The sequence below is a fragment of the Nyctereutes procyonoides genome, unplaced genomic scaffold, assembly GCF_905146905.1.
Source record: "Nyctereutes procyonoides isolate TBG_1078 unplaced genomic scaffold, NYPRO_anot_genome, whole genome shotgun sequence".
Taxonomy (NCBI): Eukaryota; Metazoa; Chordata; class Mammalia; order Carnivora; family Canidae; genus Nyctereutes; species Nyctereutes procyonoides.
The window spans coordinates 13,483,337-13,500,198 of NW_026575052.1; the positions used below are offsets into that span (position 1 = coordinate 13,483,337).

Genomic DNA, 16,862 nt, shown 5'->3' on the forward strand with positions numbered 1-16,862 from the left:
CTCTGCCCCTCCTCCCCCTAAAAAAAAAAAAAAAGAAAAGAAAAGAAAAAAGGATAGAGAAAGAAAACCTTAAGCAGACTCCATGCCCAGTGCAGAGCCCGACACAGGGCTTGATCTCACAATCCTGAGATCATGACTTCAGCTGAAATCAAAAGTCAGATATTTCTGACCCAGGCGCCCTTCATTGGTTCTCTTCTTAATGTTTATGCCCTGCATCCTCAGCCAGGCAGGCTGCTTGAAGGCAGTGTCTGAAAATACCTATTACTTGCTAAGTGCCAGTACCATTACCTGTATGGGTTTTTTATCATCTATACTCTTCTTAGCAATCTTGTCGTGTAGATAATCTCCTTGTTTTAGAGATTAGGAAATAGACTCAGAAATCAAGTACAGCTCAAGGCCACACACTGGTATATAGCTGAGTCCAGATATGGCCCATGTTTGTTTATTTTTAAGCCATGTTTAATAGAGTCCAAATCCCACAATGATATTGGGAAGTCAAAATTTTTATTGATGCTTGCTATCTGCTAAGTATATCAGTCAATCCTCATAACAACCTTGGAGGAAAGTATCAGTATTCTTTCCACTGGAGAGATGAGGACATGAATGAATTGCCCAACTTTACCTGGCTAGACAGCGACAGAATTTAAAATTAAAAAACATTTTTAAGTAAATTCTACTCCCAACATGGGGCTCGAATCCTCGACTCTGAGATCACAAGTTGCATGCTGACAAGGAGCCAGCCAGGCACCCTGTCAGTGATAGAATTTTAACCCAAACAGTCTGACTCCAGGGCCCATCTTAAATCCTAAGCATGAGTGTGTTAACCCATGCCCTTCTGCTTCTCCAAGGAGTCTCCTTGGGCTTCTTTACATCCTCTGGGCTGTACACAGAATCTCCCCCAGGAAATGTTTGAATTGATAGTGCAGATGGTGGTATATGGCCCTCTGACCCAAGGAAGGGGTTGATGATGATGAAACCCTTTACTTCTAAAGATAGCACTTGGCAGCCTCATAATTCTTGCAGCTATAAGACTGAAAGAACACAACCTGCTTCAGAAGGCTGATATGAGGAGTAAATGAGTAATAAAGACTCACAAAAAGTGCTTCCAACAGATCCTGGTATGGTATCTAGTAAGCATGCACTAAAGGGGAGCTCTCAAGGGGCCTCCATCTGGGGAATTTGAGGGTTAATTATCCTCAGGCAGAAACCACACTGAGTTCCCCAGACAGACCTGGGAGGGGAGAAACCCAAACAGACAGTTACAGTTCAGCTAAAATAAGGCTAATCTTTAATCTTTTATGGATACATGTAATACATTAACTATTATAGCTTATCCCCTCGAGGCACCTCAACACCTGGTCAACCAGAGACCAGGGTTAAGTTGGCTGGGCCAAGTAGAAAGGAGCAAGTAAATAGGCCAATTACCTTTCTGCAACAGACTTTCTTAGGTCCCCGCCTTGAGATTAAGAGGATGAAATGGTTGATGCTGCCTGTCATACAGGGGTGGGGTAGGGAGGTGAGCCCTTGAGTCAGCCGCCAGTGAAGATTACTAGACACAAAATAACCTGCGATGTTTTACCAGACTCTCATCAAACCAAACTCCTTAAGAGCAAGAATTGTGTCATTTATTATTTGTCATTGGGTGTTTGCTGTTGGTGGTTACTATTAATGATGCTGTTGTTCTCATAATATGAAAAAAACCCAAAGGCAAAAAATTACAAAGGCTAGGTGTCTCTATGAATTATGAAATCACAGGGTTCAAATGCCATATTTTTCAACTCGAAGAGGTACTTAGTGTCCATGTTTATCAGGCTTTGTCTTATAATATATATGCACATGTAGATGGAGGTATTTTTTCAATTGCCTGAAACAATGTTATTAAGTAAAAGCTGTGACTTAAAGTGGATAGCATCTAAGAATCAAGGCGATATAATAGTTCAAGCTTCCACTCCAGGCAAGAATTCTTCTACCATAATCTCTGCTTCAATATTTCTACTGAAAGGGAGCTTACTTCTCATCGAAGTAGTCCTTTTCATTACTGGACACCAGTACTGTGATGCCTATATGTGCTCCTTATATAAAGCTGAAATCTGTCTCTCTATAACTTCTACCCAGCATTTCTAGTCCGGTCCTATGGAACTACACAAAATTAGTCAATTTTTTCTTAGGAGCAGAGGGATTTAGGACAATAAGCAAGATCTCTAGAGGCAGACAGACCTGAGTTGTTTTTTTTTTTAAGATTTTATTTATTTATTCATGAGAGACACACACACACAGAGGCAGAGACACAGTCAGAGGGAGAAGCAGGCTCCATGCAAGGATCCCGATGTGGGACTCAATCCTGGGACTCCAGGATCACGCCCTGAACCAAAGGCAGACGCCCAACCACTGAGCCACCAGGCGTCCCCAGATATGAGGGTTTTTTTTCCCCCAGATCTGAGTTTTAATCCTTACTCTACCAGTTGTTACCAAGTAACTTAACTTCTCCCTCATCAGTCAAGTGAGTTTAAGTACTATGAGATTTAAATGAGATAAACACGTATAAAGTCTCCGGTACCTGATGCTCAATAAATGTCAGGTATTCCCTTCCTCTTCTCCACTCTTTCTTGCTGGCCTTATCATAATTTCATCTACTTGAGGACAGATGTTACATTCCACCCTTTTCCAAATTAAATATCCCCCAGTTCCTAAACCATTCTCCTAATAATAACTCTGATTCATTGCATACCTACAACACACAGTATGTGTCAGGCACTGCCAAAGGCCTAACAAGTTAAATAACTTGCCTAAGGCCACATAAGCAGAATCCAGGATCAAGCCTAGATCTGTCTGGCTCTGAAGCCACACCTTCAAATCCAGATTTGAAGTGCTATCCAATTGAAATATAATGTTAGCCACATATGTAATGTAAAATATTCTAGTAGTCACACTTTGAGAATATAGCAGCAATTGTACAGCAATTGCAAAAGACTCAAGATGGGAGCATCCTTGACATGTTCAAGTAAAAGCAAGGAGAAGAACATGGCTAGAACTGAGCAGATGGGGGGCAAGCACAGATGGGGACTGTTGGTATATGGTTGAAGAGGTAACAGGTCATGGGGACAAATCATGTAGGCATAAGGAGGACGTTGGATTTTACTTGGAGTGGCAGAATGACATGAACTGATGAAGATGCTGGAGTTAATTAGGTTGAAAAATGATGGTTACACCTTTTCCATGGGGCTATGCATATAGGAAGCAGCCAATAAATGTCAGGACATTCCTGGGGGAAATATTAGTTTATAACACTAAGATTGAGAGCCTAGCATTGCATCTAATGGTAGTGTAGATCTACCTTAATTCCCAGCGGGCCACTCTAGAGAACTGATGAAGGAATTGTGTATATGTACATGTGTCTTGCAATTCATGTTGATGGCCTGCTGTCCTGAAGAAGACTGCTCAAGAACTGGTCCTCATCCTTTAACCCCAATCTAGTGACTGTCTGGGAAGCATTAATGTATGAACTTTTCTCCTCCTTTGCTGCCACTAACTGTAATAACTGGGGAAATTTACTGTGGAGAAAGAGCCTGGGAATTCAGTAGGAAGCATGCTAAAGAAACAGGCTTGGTGACAAAGAATTGAATTTGAATATGAATTCTGCTTTTTTGCTGGCTTTTGGCTTTGGGCAAGTCACCTGACATCTCTAAATTTCTTTCTCTTCTCTGTAACGTGGAAATGGTGATATCTATATTTTAGCAGTATTTGGCATATCTACACACATATAGTTTCAAGTTGTCGGTATATAGCAATTCAATAATCGATAGCTATTGTGATGTGTTCAACATTTTTGAACCCCTACTATATACAAAGTACATTATTATGGACTGAATGTTTGTGTCTCTTCCCAAATTCATATGTTGAAACCCTACCTTACAATGCAATAGTAGTACTAGGAGGAGGGGCCTTTGGGAATAGTACTAGGAATACTTAGGATTAGATGAGGTCATGATGGAAATGCCCTCATGAGTGGAATTGGTGCTTTTATAAAAGTCCCGAGAAGTTTCCTTTGCTCTGCTCTTTACCATGGGAGGATATAACAAGTCAGCAGTCTGCAACACAGAAGTAGGCTCTCACCAGAATCCAACCCTGCTGGTACCCTAATGTTATACTTCCAGACTCCAGAACTGTGAAAAATAAACTTCTGTTGTTTATATGCTGCCTAGTTGATGGCATTTTATGATAGCAGGCCAAGCTAAGACACATATGTAAAGAAAATAATGACTCTTCCCTTCAAGATGTTTACAATCTATACCAGGGAGATGAGACATACATAAAATATATTCAATAAGACAGAATATGCTGGGACGCCTGGATCACTCAGCGGTTGAGCACTGCCTTCGGCTCAGGTCCTGATCCCAGGATCCAAGATCGAGTCCCACATCAGGCTCCTTGTGGGGAGCCTACTTCTCCCTCTGCCTATGTCTCTCTCATGAGTAAATAAATAAAAACTTAAAAAAAAGACAGAATATGCTTGCACAAATGAGACACAAGATATAACACCAATAAGAGTTACCATTTATTGATTGCTTACAATAAGCCAGGAATTCTAAGTGTTTCATAAACATCTCATTTAATTTTTACAAATTCCACCCCTTAAAGAAGTACTATTTTTATCTCTATTTCACAAAAAAGGAAGCTGAGGCCCAGAGAGGGGAAGTGAATTGCCCAAGGCTGCACAGCTGGATGGTGGCAGAGGACAGAAGTGAGCCCCATTCTGCTCCTTAGGTCTCACGTCCTTATCAGAAAAATCCATTCCTGTAACTCCTAGGCTTTGTCCAACTTTTACCATTTTGTTCACCCATCTCTAGCCCATTTTAAAAAATTTAACCCTACTTTGAAATTCCAGATAAAATTTGAATAAATACTATGGTGGGTGACTGGGTGGCTCAGTGATTGAGCATCTGCCTTTGGCTCAGGTCGTGATCTTGGGGTCCTGGGATCAAGTCCTGCATCAGGCTCCCCACAGGGAGCCTGCTTCTCCCTCTGCCTGTGTCTCTGCCTCTCTGTGTGTGTCTCCCATGAATAAATAAATAAAATCTTTTTTTTTAAAAGAATAAATACGATGGTGCCTAAAGGACCCATAATTTACTAGACTTTCCTTTCTGAAGTTAGTGTCCATATAGGAAGAAAGAGCAACAGCAATTTTACAATCTCCTCCCATCATTATAGTAATGAGAGCTTGTCACTCTGCCCAACATTGTGACTCACCAGGCTGACCAGAAGGCACATCCTAAGCCCCAGGATATATGCGGCCTTAATAACTATCAGAGTCCTGTGCAAGGTCCAGTTCAGCCATCTTCTTTCCATGTTCTACACACTCTTTCAGGGTGATCTCATTTATGTTCATGTCTTTAGCTACCATCTATGAGGCTCTGACTCTGAAAGGTCTACCTCCAGTCCAACTCTCCTCTGAACTCTGTCCGGGCACTAGTGCTTGGGTGCTTCATAAACCTCAGGCTCAATGTATCTACATATGAACTCATCTTTCCTGCCTCACCCACACTGCTTTGTGTTTCCTAGTTCAAAAAAAAGCACTACCATAGCCACTCAAGGTAGAAATCTAGACACCTGTGACTCCTTCTATCTTTAGCTCTGGTTAGTCATCAAATCATTCTCTTCTATATTTTTAAAATCTGCCTTTTGTCCTATAATTATCTCTCAGCTGGAGTTGTGCCAAAGCTCCTAAACTGGTCTTCTTTCTCCAGGCTCTCCTTTCTCAAGCTTTTTTTTTCACATTCCAGCCAGACTGATCTTTTTAAAGCTCACAAATGTTATTTAAGTCCAGCAGGCAAAGTCTTCCAGGGTCTGGGCCTTACTCCTTCCCCAGACTCATTTATTTCAGTCCCTGACCTCAGATTCTATACCCTAATTCTATTTAACTCAGTGTCCTTTTGAACATACCGTTCCCTTTACCTGAAATTCCCTTTTCTCTCTTCTTTATCTAACACCAATTGACACTTCAAGTTACTCTGGGCATCGATTACCTTTTCCAAGAATCCTTCATTGATGCCCTCAAGATGGACCAAGCATCCTACTTGCTTCCAAAGGGGATGAGCTGTTGATATCTCATTTTCCTATTGAATCAAACTTCATAGTACAGACTCCTTAGTTTAACCCTCTGATTCCCACAACATGCCTATAAACTCATTTGAGGATACAGATGGAGTTAACACCTAACAAAATGTCAAGAACAGTCTAGACCTTCAAGAAATGTTCAATATTTTAAAAATTAATGAATGGGAGATAGTGGATTACAGCAGGGGAACTAGAGCTGTAAGTGTAAGTCCAGTACAGTAATTAAGAGAGGGCTCTGGGGATCCCTGGGTGGCTCAGCGGTTTAGGGCCTAACTTTGGCCCAGGGCATGATCCTGGAGTCCTGGGATCGAGTCCCACGTTGGGCTTCTGCATGGAGCCTGCTTCTCTCTCTGCCTGTGTGTGTGTGTGTGTGTGATGAATAAATTTAAAAAAATTTTTTTTAAGTGAGAGGGCTCTGAAGTCAACAGCTTATATTGGTATTGCAGCCATTCCTTTGCATGCTATTTAACAACTCGTTGCTTCGGTTTCCCCATCAGTAAAATTACAGTAATCATTGTACTTGGCTCATAGGGCTACTTTGAGGATCAAACTTAAAGTTTTGGTATTTTGTTCATTATTTATTGCCTTAAACTTGTAAAATACCGCATTAAAATAGTATTTATCTTAGCTACCGAGTTTCTGGTGTCCCTTTATTCTTTTCACTCCGAGGGTACGTCTTTCACTTCATTCTAGTCCTCACTTTGCACCTTATATGCTTGACAAATATTAGCAGCGTGCAACAAACATTCATTGAATTTATCTTCCTATATTTTCAAATTAAGTAAAATATATTCAGTGAAGTGAACAAATATTAAGTGTTTTGCTGAGCTCCCTAATTGTTCAGAACATTATGCTTTGCAATAAAAGGTGTCTCTTGGTCGTCAGGTACCCAACAAAAAGAAGTCTATTTTGTAAGTCTGTTTACCGCAGCTCCCTTCCCTGGGCGCTCTTTTGCCCCCGTCAGTTTCAAGAGATTTCCTAGACAATATCATTCCAGATCGTCGAGCTTGAAAAAATATTTTCCTAGAGGACGCCAAATGACGTCAAGCGCCTCCCCTCCCCCGCCGTAAATCCCCGGGAAGCCTCCCAGGCAGGCCGCCATCTTCCTTACAGCGGCCCTGCGTCTCGCGCATGCGCTTCTGTTTGCGAGGCTGCAAAGAGCGCGGTTTGGTTTTTTTTTTTTTTAATCCCTTCTCGGCACCCTTACGTCGCGGAGCACCAGTGTCGAGATTTGCGTGACGTCCGCTTCCTGCCGGAAGTGGAAAGGCAAGAAGTTGTTGCACTACCTGGAGGGCTTTAACTTTAGGGCTGGGGGCTAGTTATTTAAATGCTCTGAGGTGCTGGAGAGGATACGTTACCCACTTTGCGAGAAGAGACCAGAGCGCGCTCGGAGGTGTGTTTCTAGTGTAAGTGGGCACGTGTCTTTGATGCTGTCTTCAGAGGACCTAAACCATCCTTTTAAAAGAATTTCGCGCTTCCGCCCTCGCTCTCTTGGAAAGGCGTTTTCAGAGAGGCGGAACGCCTAGATTTTAGTCTGATTCAAGCTCCGCCACCGACATGCTGTGTATCCTTGGGCCCCTCTCCGAGACTCCATTATCTTCATCTATATATTTTTTCTTTTTTTAAATTTTTGTTTATGATAGTCACAGAGAGAGGCAGAGGCAGAAGCAGGCTCCATGCACCGGGAGCCCGACGTGGGATTCGATCCGGGTCTCCAGGATCGCGCCCTGGGCCAAAGGCAGGGGCCAAACCGCTGCGCCACCCATCCCTATCTTCATCTATAAATTGAAGAGTAGACAATCTTTTAACAGACAACCTTTCAGTTCTGAATGTTTTTACATGTCCGAGCCACAAAGTCTCGGTTGGTTAAATATCGTTGGCCCCATTTTATAAGGAAGACGTTGACTTCCAGGTTTGATGACTTCCTCAAAATTACACAGAAAAAAAAAATTACACAGAAAACGTTTAGACACTGAGACTGGAAAGGTTGTGCTGTAACTCCATGACCAAGTATCCTTTGTATATTTCTGTATCATCAGTTCCTGAAGCTGGCCTATAGCAGTTACTCAAAAAATTTGAAGGGTTGAATGAATCTTTTCATATCGAGGCCAGTGACACAAACAGATCTATTGTTTCTGTGCCCCGCTCATGTATTAACGATGTAACACTTCTCCAGGTGTTTATTGTGCTTTACTTGACTGGGGAGTCCGAAACCAGTTCTGTTGTCTTCAGCTCAGTCAGACACCATGGAGGCACCTCCAGTCACCATGATGCCTGTCACTGGAGGCACCATTAATATGATGGAGTACCTGCTGCAGGGTAAGTAAACCAGGCAACTTGGATGACCTGTTTTCCTCTTTCTGATCAGCACTGTGGGGATGAGAGGCTGTTACACAAAGGCAGCCTGCATAATTTCTGGCACCCAATAAGACAACAACTTTTAAAAAATCTTTAAATGTTAATTATGGTCACCAACACATAACATTAAGTGTACATACAGTTCAGTAGTGTTAAGTATATTCAACATTGTTGTATAACTGATCTCTAGGAACTTTTTCATCTTGCAGAACTGAAAGTCTATACCCATTAAACACCAATTACTCCTTTCCCCTCCCTCAGCTCTTGGCAACCACTTTTTGACTTTGTTTCTGATTTTGGCTACTTTTGATATCTTAGATGAATGGAATCATACAGTGCTTGTCTTTTTATGACTGGCTTGTTTTGCTTAGCATAATGTCCTCAAGGTTCATCCCTATTGTAGCATCTGACGGGATCCCCCTTTTTAAAGCTGAATAACATTTCATTGTGTGTATAATCTGTTTATTTATAATCTATTTATTTACATTTTAAATTTATTTATTTGTCATTTGGGTTGCTTTCACCTTTTGGTTATCATGAATAATGCTGCAGCAAACGTGAGTGTGCAAATATCTCTTCAAGATCCTGCTTTGGGGCAGCCCCGGTGGCGCAGCGGTTTAGCACCACCTGCAGCCCAGGGCGTGATCCTGGAGACCCAGGATCGAGTCCCACGTCGGGCTCCTTGCATGGAGCCTGCTTCTCCGTCTGCCTGTGTCTTTGCCTATCTCTCTCTAGCTGTGTCTCTATGAATAAATAAATAAAATCTTTAAAAAAAAAAGATCCTGCTTTGAATTTTCGATATATGCCCAGAAGTGGGATTACTGGATCATATAGTAATTCTATGATACTGTCATTAGCCCCATTTTATAGATCAGGAAACATGTAAAGTACCTTGCCCAGATGAGAAAACTCAAGATCCAGAGAGGGCAGTGATTTTCAGGAGGTCATTTAATGTTAGTGGAAGAGGTTAGACTTTAATTCAGATCATCCATTTAGTAACTTAATATGAACAACATTATTAATTTTCACTCCTCAAGCTACTTTTCAGTCTTTCCCAACCCAGTAAGTGCCACTGTCATTCACCAGTTGCATGAACCAAGCATTTAGGAGTCAATCTGTTTTTCACTTTACCCCCACATCTAGCATATCTCTAAATCCTATTCATTTTACTTCCAATGTATCTTTTAAATATTCTCTCCACCTACAGTACCACACCCTGGTTTACCATCCCTCATTTGAACTACTTTAGTAACCTTTTATTCCATTGTTTCTACTTCTGACTATCACTATCTCTTCTCATACCAATAGGTAGTCAGCTTTTTATTTTTTTATTATCTTTTTTTTTTAATTTTTATTTATTTATGATAGTCACAGAGAGAGAGAGAGGCAGAGACACAGGCAGAGGGAGAAGCAGGCTCCATGCACCGGGAGCCCGATGTGGGATTCGATCCCAGGTGTCCAGGATCGCGCCCTGGGCCAAAGGCAGGCGCCAAACCGCTGCGCCACCCAGGGATCCCTCTTTTTTTTTTTTTTAAGTAAACTTTATGCCTAGCATAGGGTTTGAACTCAGGACCTGTACATTAAGAGTTGTGTGCTCAGGACACCTGGGTGGCTCAGTTGGGGGAGCATCCAACTATTAACTTTGGCTTAGGTCCTGACCTCAGGCTCTGGGATCAAGCCCCTTGTCAGGCTCTGCGCTCAGTGGGGAGTCTGTTTCCCTCCCCCTCCATCTGCCCCTCTCCACCTGTGCAGGGCTCTCTATCAAATCTTGTAATTTTTTTTTTATTTATTTATGATAGTCACAGAGAGAGAGAGAGAGAGGCAGAGACACAGGCAGAGGGAGAAGCAGGCTCCATGCACCGGGAGCCCGATGTGGGACTCGATCCCAGGTCTCCAGGATCGCGCCCTGGGCCAAAGGCAGGCGCCAAACCGCTGGGCCACCCAGGGATCCCTCTATCAAATCTTTAAAAAAAAAAAAAAAAAAAGGTTGCATGCTCTAGCAACTGAACCTGGTAACAGTGTAACACTTCTCCAGGTGTTTCTTATGCTTTGCTTGACTGGAGATTCTGAAACCAGTTCTGTTGTTTGCAACTTAATCAGACACCATGAAGGCACCTCCAGTCAGCATTATGCCTATCACTGGAGGCACCATTAATATGATAGAGTCCCTGCTGCAGGGGACCTACCAGGCATCCCCAGTAGTTATCTTTTTTTAAAATTTGTTTTATTATTAAAAAAAATTGTTTTATTATTTAAAAATTCAAACATAGGAACATCAGGTGGCTCAGCAGTTGAGTATCTGCCTTCAGCTCAGGGTGTGATCCTGAGTTCCAGGATCAAGTCCCACATCAAGTTCTCTGCAGGGAGCTCTCTGCTTCGTCCTCTGCCTATGTCTCTGCCTCTCTCTGTGTCATTAATAAATACATAAAAAATATATTTTAAAAAGTTTAAACATAAAGAAAATGGAGACTGATATACTGAACAGTCCATTTCTATCATCTAGATTTCATTTTGCTTCATATTGCCATATTTGCTTCATCTTTTTTCTTTCACTGTTTTTTTTTTTTAAGTTTTTTTCTTAAGAGGGACAGAGATTTTTTTTTTAAAGATTTTTATTTATTTATGAGAGACAGAGAGAGAGAGGCAGAGACACAGGCAGAGGGAGAAGCAGGCTCCATGCAGGGAGCCCAATGTGGGACTCAACCCCAGGACTCGATCCTGGGACTACCAGGATCACGCCCTGAGTTGAATGCAGGTGCTTAACCACTGAGCTACCCAGGCATCCTGGACAGAGAGAATCTTCAGCATCCTCTACTCCCAGCACAGAGCCTGATGCAGGGCTTGACCTTAACAACCCTGAGATTATGACCTGAACCAAAATCAAGAGTCGAATCCTTAACTGATTGAGTCACTCAGGTGCCCCTTAAGATTGTATATTTAAGTAATCTCTACACCCAACATTGGGCCCAGACTTACAACTCTGAGAGCAAGAGTCACATGTTCCGCTGACTGAGCCACCAGGTGCCCTGCTTTTGCTGTTCTTTTTTTTTTTTAATTTTTATTTATTTATGATAGTCACAGAGAGGGAGAGAGAGAGAGAGAGAGGCAGAGACACAGGCAGAGGGAGATGCAGGCTCCATGCACCGGGAGCCCGACGTGGGACTCGATCCCGGGTCTCCAGGATCACGCCCCGGGCCAAAGGCAGGCGCCAAACCGCTGCGCCACCCAGGGATCCCTGCTTTTGCTGTTCTTAAAGAAAAATTATTTTTTTTTGTAGGATTTTATTTATTTATCAGAGAGAGAGAGAGCGCACGCACAAGCTGGGGGAGAGGCAGAGGGATAGGGAGAAGCAGACTCCCCCTGAGCAGGGAGTCTGACATGGGGCTTGATCCCAGGATTCCAAGATCATGACCTGAGCCAAAACCGGCTGTTCAACTGACTGAACCACCCAGGCACCCCTAAAGAAAATTTCTACCTGGGATCCCTGGGTGGCGCAGCGGTTTGGCGCCTGCCTTTGGCCCAGGGCGCGATCCTGGAGACCCGGGATCGAATCCCACATTGGGCTCCCAGTGCATGAAGCCTGCTTCTCCCTCTGCCTATGTCTCTGCCTCCCTCTCTCATTCTGTGTGACTATCATAAATAAATAAAAATTAAAAAAATTATTTAAAAAAAAAAAAAAGAAAATTTCTACCTCATAACATTTTACCCTTAAACTCTTCAGTATGCATCTCTAAAAAACGGATATTTTTCTTCATAACCTTAATATCAACATTATTATCTTTTTTTAAATTTTTTTTTTATTTATTTATGATAGTCACAGAGAGAGAGAGAGAGAGAGAGAGAGAGGCAGAGACACAGGCAGAGGGAGAAGCAGGCTCCATGCACCGGGAGCCCGATGTGGGATTCGATCCCGGGTCTCCAGGATCGCGCCCTGGGCCAAAGGCAGGCGCCAAACCGCTGCGCCACCCAGGGATCCCCTCAACATTATTATCTTGAGAAAATTAATAACACATCTTAATATTATGTAACATCTATTCCATATTCAAAAGTTTCTCCTCAAAATGTTTTGTAACTAGGATGCAATAAAGTATCATGCATTACATTTGATAATTGTGTCTCCTAAGTCTCTATTAATTTGGACCAGTCTCCCCTCACGTACATTTTTTTCCCCTCACGCCCCCCGCCCCCCATCTTGTTGAAGAGCCCATACCAGTTTTCCTGGAATTATCCTTTTAAAATGTAAATGCAGGGCACCTGGGTGGCTCAGTGGTTGAGTATCTGCCTTTAGCTCAGGTCATGATCCCAGGGTCCTGGGATCGAGTCCTGCATTGGGCTCTCTGCAGGGAGCCTACTTCTCCCTCTGCCTGTGTCTCTTACTCTCTCTGTGTCTCCTGTGAATAAATAAATAAAATATATTTTTTAAAAATGTAAATCCAATTATGTCTTTCTCTGTTTTGTTGAAAATGAAGTGTGGAGCTCATAGCTGCCCAGTGACCTTTGGGTAAAATACCATCTTCACCATGGATTATATGTCAGGCTTACATGCTGTGGCCCAGGCCAAATCCTTACTTCATTATCATCCTCCTCCTTATAGCACTCAGGCAAACTGATACCTTTCCATTTTCTTTGATTCCTCAGGCCCTTTACTATCTCTGTGCCTTAGAACTTGATGATCCCTCTGGCCCAGTACTTTTCTCCAACTATTCAAATAACCATCTCATTTTCATCCTTCCAGCCTCAGCTTAGTTGTATCCCCTGGGAGAGACCTTCTCTCACACCAACCCTTAAGAGAAGTCTTCTCCACCCCTCCAATTGTTCTCTATCCCATCTCCTTTTATTTCCTTGTATTTGTTTGTTTACTTATTTTTTGTTAGTATATGTTGATGAGCCAACACTTACAAAGTCTCAAGTGTTTGAGAAATGAACAAACACATGTCTGATACTGTCCTGAAATATAGGGTACAATGTATTGAATGTAAGACTTCTTCCCTGCTCCCATGATCTTCTATCCTATGGTTACTGGGACCTGATCTGTTGCTTTTACTACAATACTCCTAATTTCCAAGAATTCAGTCCTTTGATACCACTATCAGTATTTACCATGGTAACAATATATACTCTTATTTAAATAATTTATTCAATAAATATTTGAATATGTTCCCAGCAGTGGAGGAAGAAAGATGAGTAAAGCATCAATACACAATTGATATATCGAAGATGACTAAAAAATTGAGGTGATAATGCTTTTAAAGAAAACTAAAGCAGAGAGGTGGAAAGATATTGGAGGAAGATGTGCTGTCTTATTTAGGGTGATCAGAAAAGACCTCTCTGATAAAGTGACACGAGCTGAAGACTTGAAGAAAGTATTCAGGTTTGGCATGCAGATACCAGTGAAAAAATTTTTCTAAGTGTAGGGGCTAAGGGAAGAGGTTCTGAGTAGAAATACTTTATCAAATACTTGACAATTTTAGGAAATAACAGGAAGATCACTGTGGCTGGTGAGAGGATCTAGGGAGATAGTGGAAAGAAATGATGTTGGACTGGTAGCAGAGACCACAATGTATAGGGCCTTGTAGATGATGATAAAGACATTGGGATTTATTCTGAATGACAAGGGAGGCATTGGAGGATTCTGAGCAGAATATCATTATCTGCTTTATATTCTAAAAAGACCACTTGGCTGTTATGGGGAGAAGGGTAGAAGCAGGCAAGAAATGAAGGAGATTTGGACTAGATGGAAATGAATGAGGGGCTGAGCAGTGGTTGGATTATGCATGTATTTTTAAAATATGGATTGGGTGTAGGATATGGGGGAAAGAAAGGAGTCAGGATGATTCTGTGGTTTGGAGCCTGGGGAACTAGAAGCAGAGAGCTTCCATTCACTATGATGGGAAAGACTGCAAGAGGAATAAGATTGTGAAGGAAAAGCCAACAATTGGATACTGAACATATGAAGATGAAGATATCTGTTAGGTATCCACGTGGAGAAACTGAGTAGACAGTTGGCTATATGAGTCTATAGTTCATGAGTTAAACATGGGAGTCCTCAGGGCATAAGTGGCATTTAAAACCATAGCACCAAATTAGGTCACCTTGAGAGGAAGAGATTGTTAAAAAGAGGACCAGGATTGAGTCCTAGGATCCTTTAGTATTTAGGGAAGGTGAGAAAGATCCAGCAAAGTAGACTTAAAAGGAATGGTCAGTTAGTTAGGTAAAGAACTAAGAGTTGTGTCCCAGAGGCCAAGGGAAGAATAGATTCAAGGTGGGTATAATCTAACAACCATGTCAGATGCTGCTAGGAGGATGAATAAGATGAGAACAAAGATCAGTCTATTTTTATGGAGCACTTCATTCTCTTTTACTTAAATATTTTACAAAAAAAGGAAATGTTATAATCTATAGATCGAAAACTTGTGTTGCTAGAAATAAAAGATAATTTTTTAAATAAATGACAAGAGTACTATTATTCTAGTTGTTAAAGCCTCTGAGCCCAGAGCCCCCTGGCAATTAGCATTTAGGGAAGGCCTAAAGGCTTTCTAGTACCAAATAAGACAATGCAAAAAACTGAAAGGGGATTAAGTTTCTCGTAGTGTTATCTAATACCTTGGCAGCATAACCCCTCTGAAATCTCATATATTGGACCTGTGCTCTACAAAACAGTGCAATAAACTGTTTCGGTTTTTCATTTAAATTTTTTCAGTCTTTTGCTAATCCCAGTACTCCAAATGAAAGATGGAACTCAACAATGCTCTTTTGTTCTTCAGGAAGTGTTTTAGATCACAGTTTGGAAAGCCTCATCCATCGCCTTCGTGGTTTGTGTGACAACATGGAACCTGAGACTTTCCTTGACCATGAAATGGTGTTCCTCCTTAAGGGCCAGCAGGCTAGTCCATTTGTTCTAAGGGCTCGGCGTTCTATGGATAGGGGCGGGGCACCCTGGCATCTGCGCTACCTGGGACAACCGGAAATGGGAGACAAGAACCGCCATGCCCTGGTGCGAAATTGTGTGGACATTGCAACATCTGAGAACCTCACTGACTTCTTGATGGAAATGGGCTTCCGCATGGACCATGAGTTTGTTGCCAAGGGTCACTTGTTCCGTAAGGGTATCATGAAGATTATGGTATACAAGATCTTCCGCATCCTGGTACCAGGAAACACAGACAGCACTGAGGCCTTGTCACTTTCCTATCTTGTGGAACTGAGTGTTGTTGCACCAGCTGGGCAGGACATGGTCTCTGATGACATGAGGAACTTTGCCGAGCAGCTGAAACCTCTGGTTCACCTAGAGAAAATAGACCCCAAAAGGCTCATGTGACTAAGACAGTCTGACTGCCACTGGGGCCTATCCTCACCTGTTATAAAGGAGAAGATGTTATAAATGCCCCATTTCATTACTACCAGCCAGGCATTCTTAGGAGGACAGTGAGAACTTAGTTGGGTCGTTACACTGTTTTCCTCATGTGACAAGTTCACTTTTGTGACAGCCTTTCCAAATTAAAGGCTCAGGATAACATGAGAAGTCTATCTAGTCCCTTTGTATAAAGAGGGGAAACTAGAATAAATTAGCTTTCAGAAAGAAAAATCTTTTGTTTTGCTATTTGTGTGTAAGGTTTATAGAGACTGTGAGCTTGTATTGTGGGGTAATAAAGGCTATGAAGAGAAGCATCTGTGATTCCAATTCTTTATTACCCTGCTAATTCGGGGTGGATTCACTACCAATTGGAACCAAAAAAAAATGACTTTTTTTTTTAAGATTTTATTTATTTATTCATGAGAGACACAGAGGGAGAGGCACCATAGGCAGAGGGAGAAGCAGGCTCCATGCAGGGAGCCCGATGTGGGACTCAATCCTGGGACTCCAGATTGCCCTGGGCCAAAGGCAGATGCTCAACCACTGAGCCATCCAGGCATCCCAAAAAATGACACTTTTTAGTTTGAATCCTGATAAAGGTAATAGTTTTTACCTTTAACCAAAGTAGCATGTTCACTGAAAAACCTTTCTTTATTTATTTTTTAATATTTATTTATTCATGAGAGACACAGAGAGAGGCAGAGACACAGGCAGAGGGAGAAGCAGGCTCCATGCAGGGAGCCGGACGTGGGACTCGACTCCAAGATCACACCCTGGGCTGAATGTGGTGCTAAACCGCTGAGCCACCTGGGCTGCCCTGAAAAAATTTTAAATACAGACAAAAATAAGAAAAATGACCTGTAATCCTATTATTCAAAGAGATATGCTATTATTATTTCTAGTATATATCCTTTATTTTTATAAATTTATGTATATGAGATATATTTATAAAATATTCTGTATATACTGGTTTATACTTTTTTTTTTTAAGATTTTTATTTATTCATGAGAGACACAGAGAGAGAGGCAGAGACAC

At 41.9% G+C, this 16,862-nt stretch overlaps 1 protein-coding gene across 2 annotated transcripts; it reads left to right on the forward strand.

The window, feature by feature from the left end:
* Positions 1-7,360: 7,360 nt before the first annotated feature.
* On the forward strand, positions 7,361-16,137 carry MED18 (mediator complex subunit 18). Of its 2 annotated transcripts, none has more exons than XM_055332330.1 (3): positions 7,361-7,520; positions 8,291-8,433; positions 15,237-16,137. In XM_055332330.1, the coding sequence occupies exons 2-3, from the start codon at positions 8,361-8,363 to the stop codon at positions 15,788-15,790; spliced, it is 627 nt and encodes a 208-aa protein (XP_055188305.1). In that variant the 5' UTR covers positions 7,361-7,520; positions 8,291-8,360; the 3' UTR covers positions 15,791-16,137. The 2 variants fall into 2 exon arrangements, with proteins under 2 accessions (XP_055188305.1, XP_055188306.1); XM_055332331.1 differs by having other exon boundaries at positions 7,361-7,507.
* The last annotated feature ends 725 nt before the right edge of the window (positions 16,138-16,862 follow it).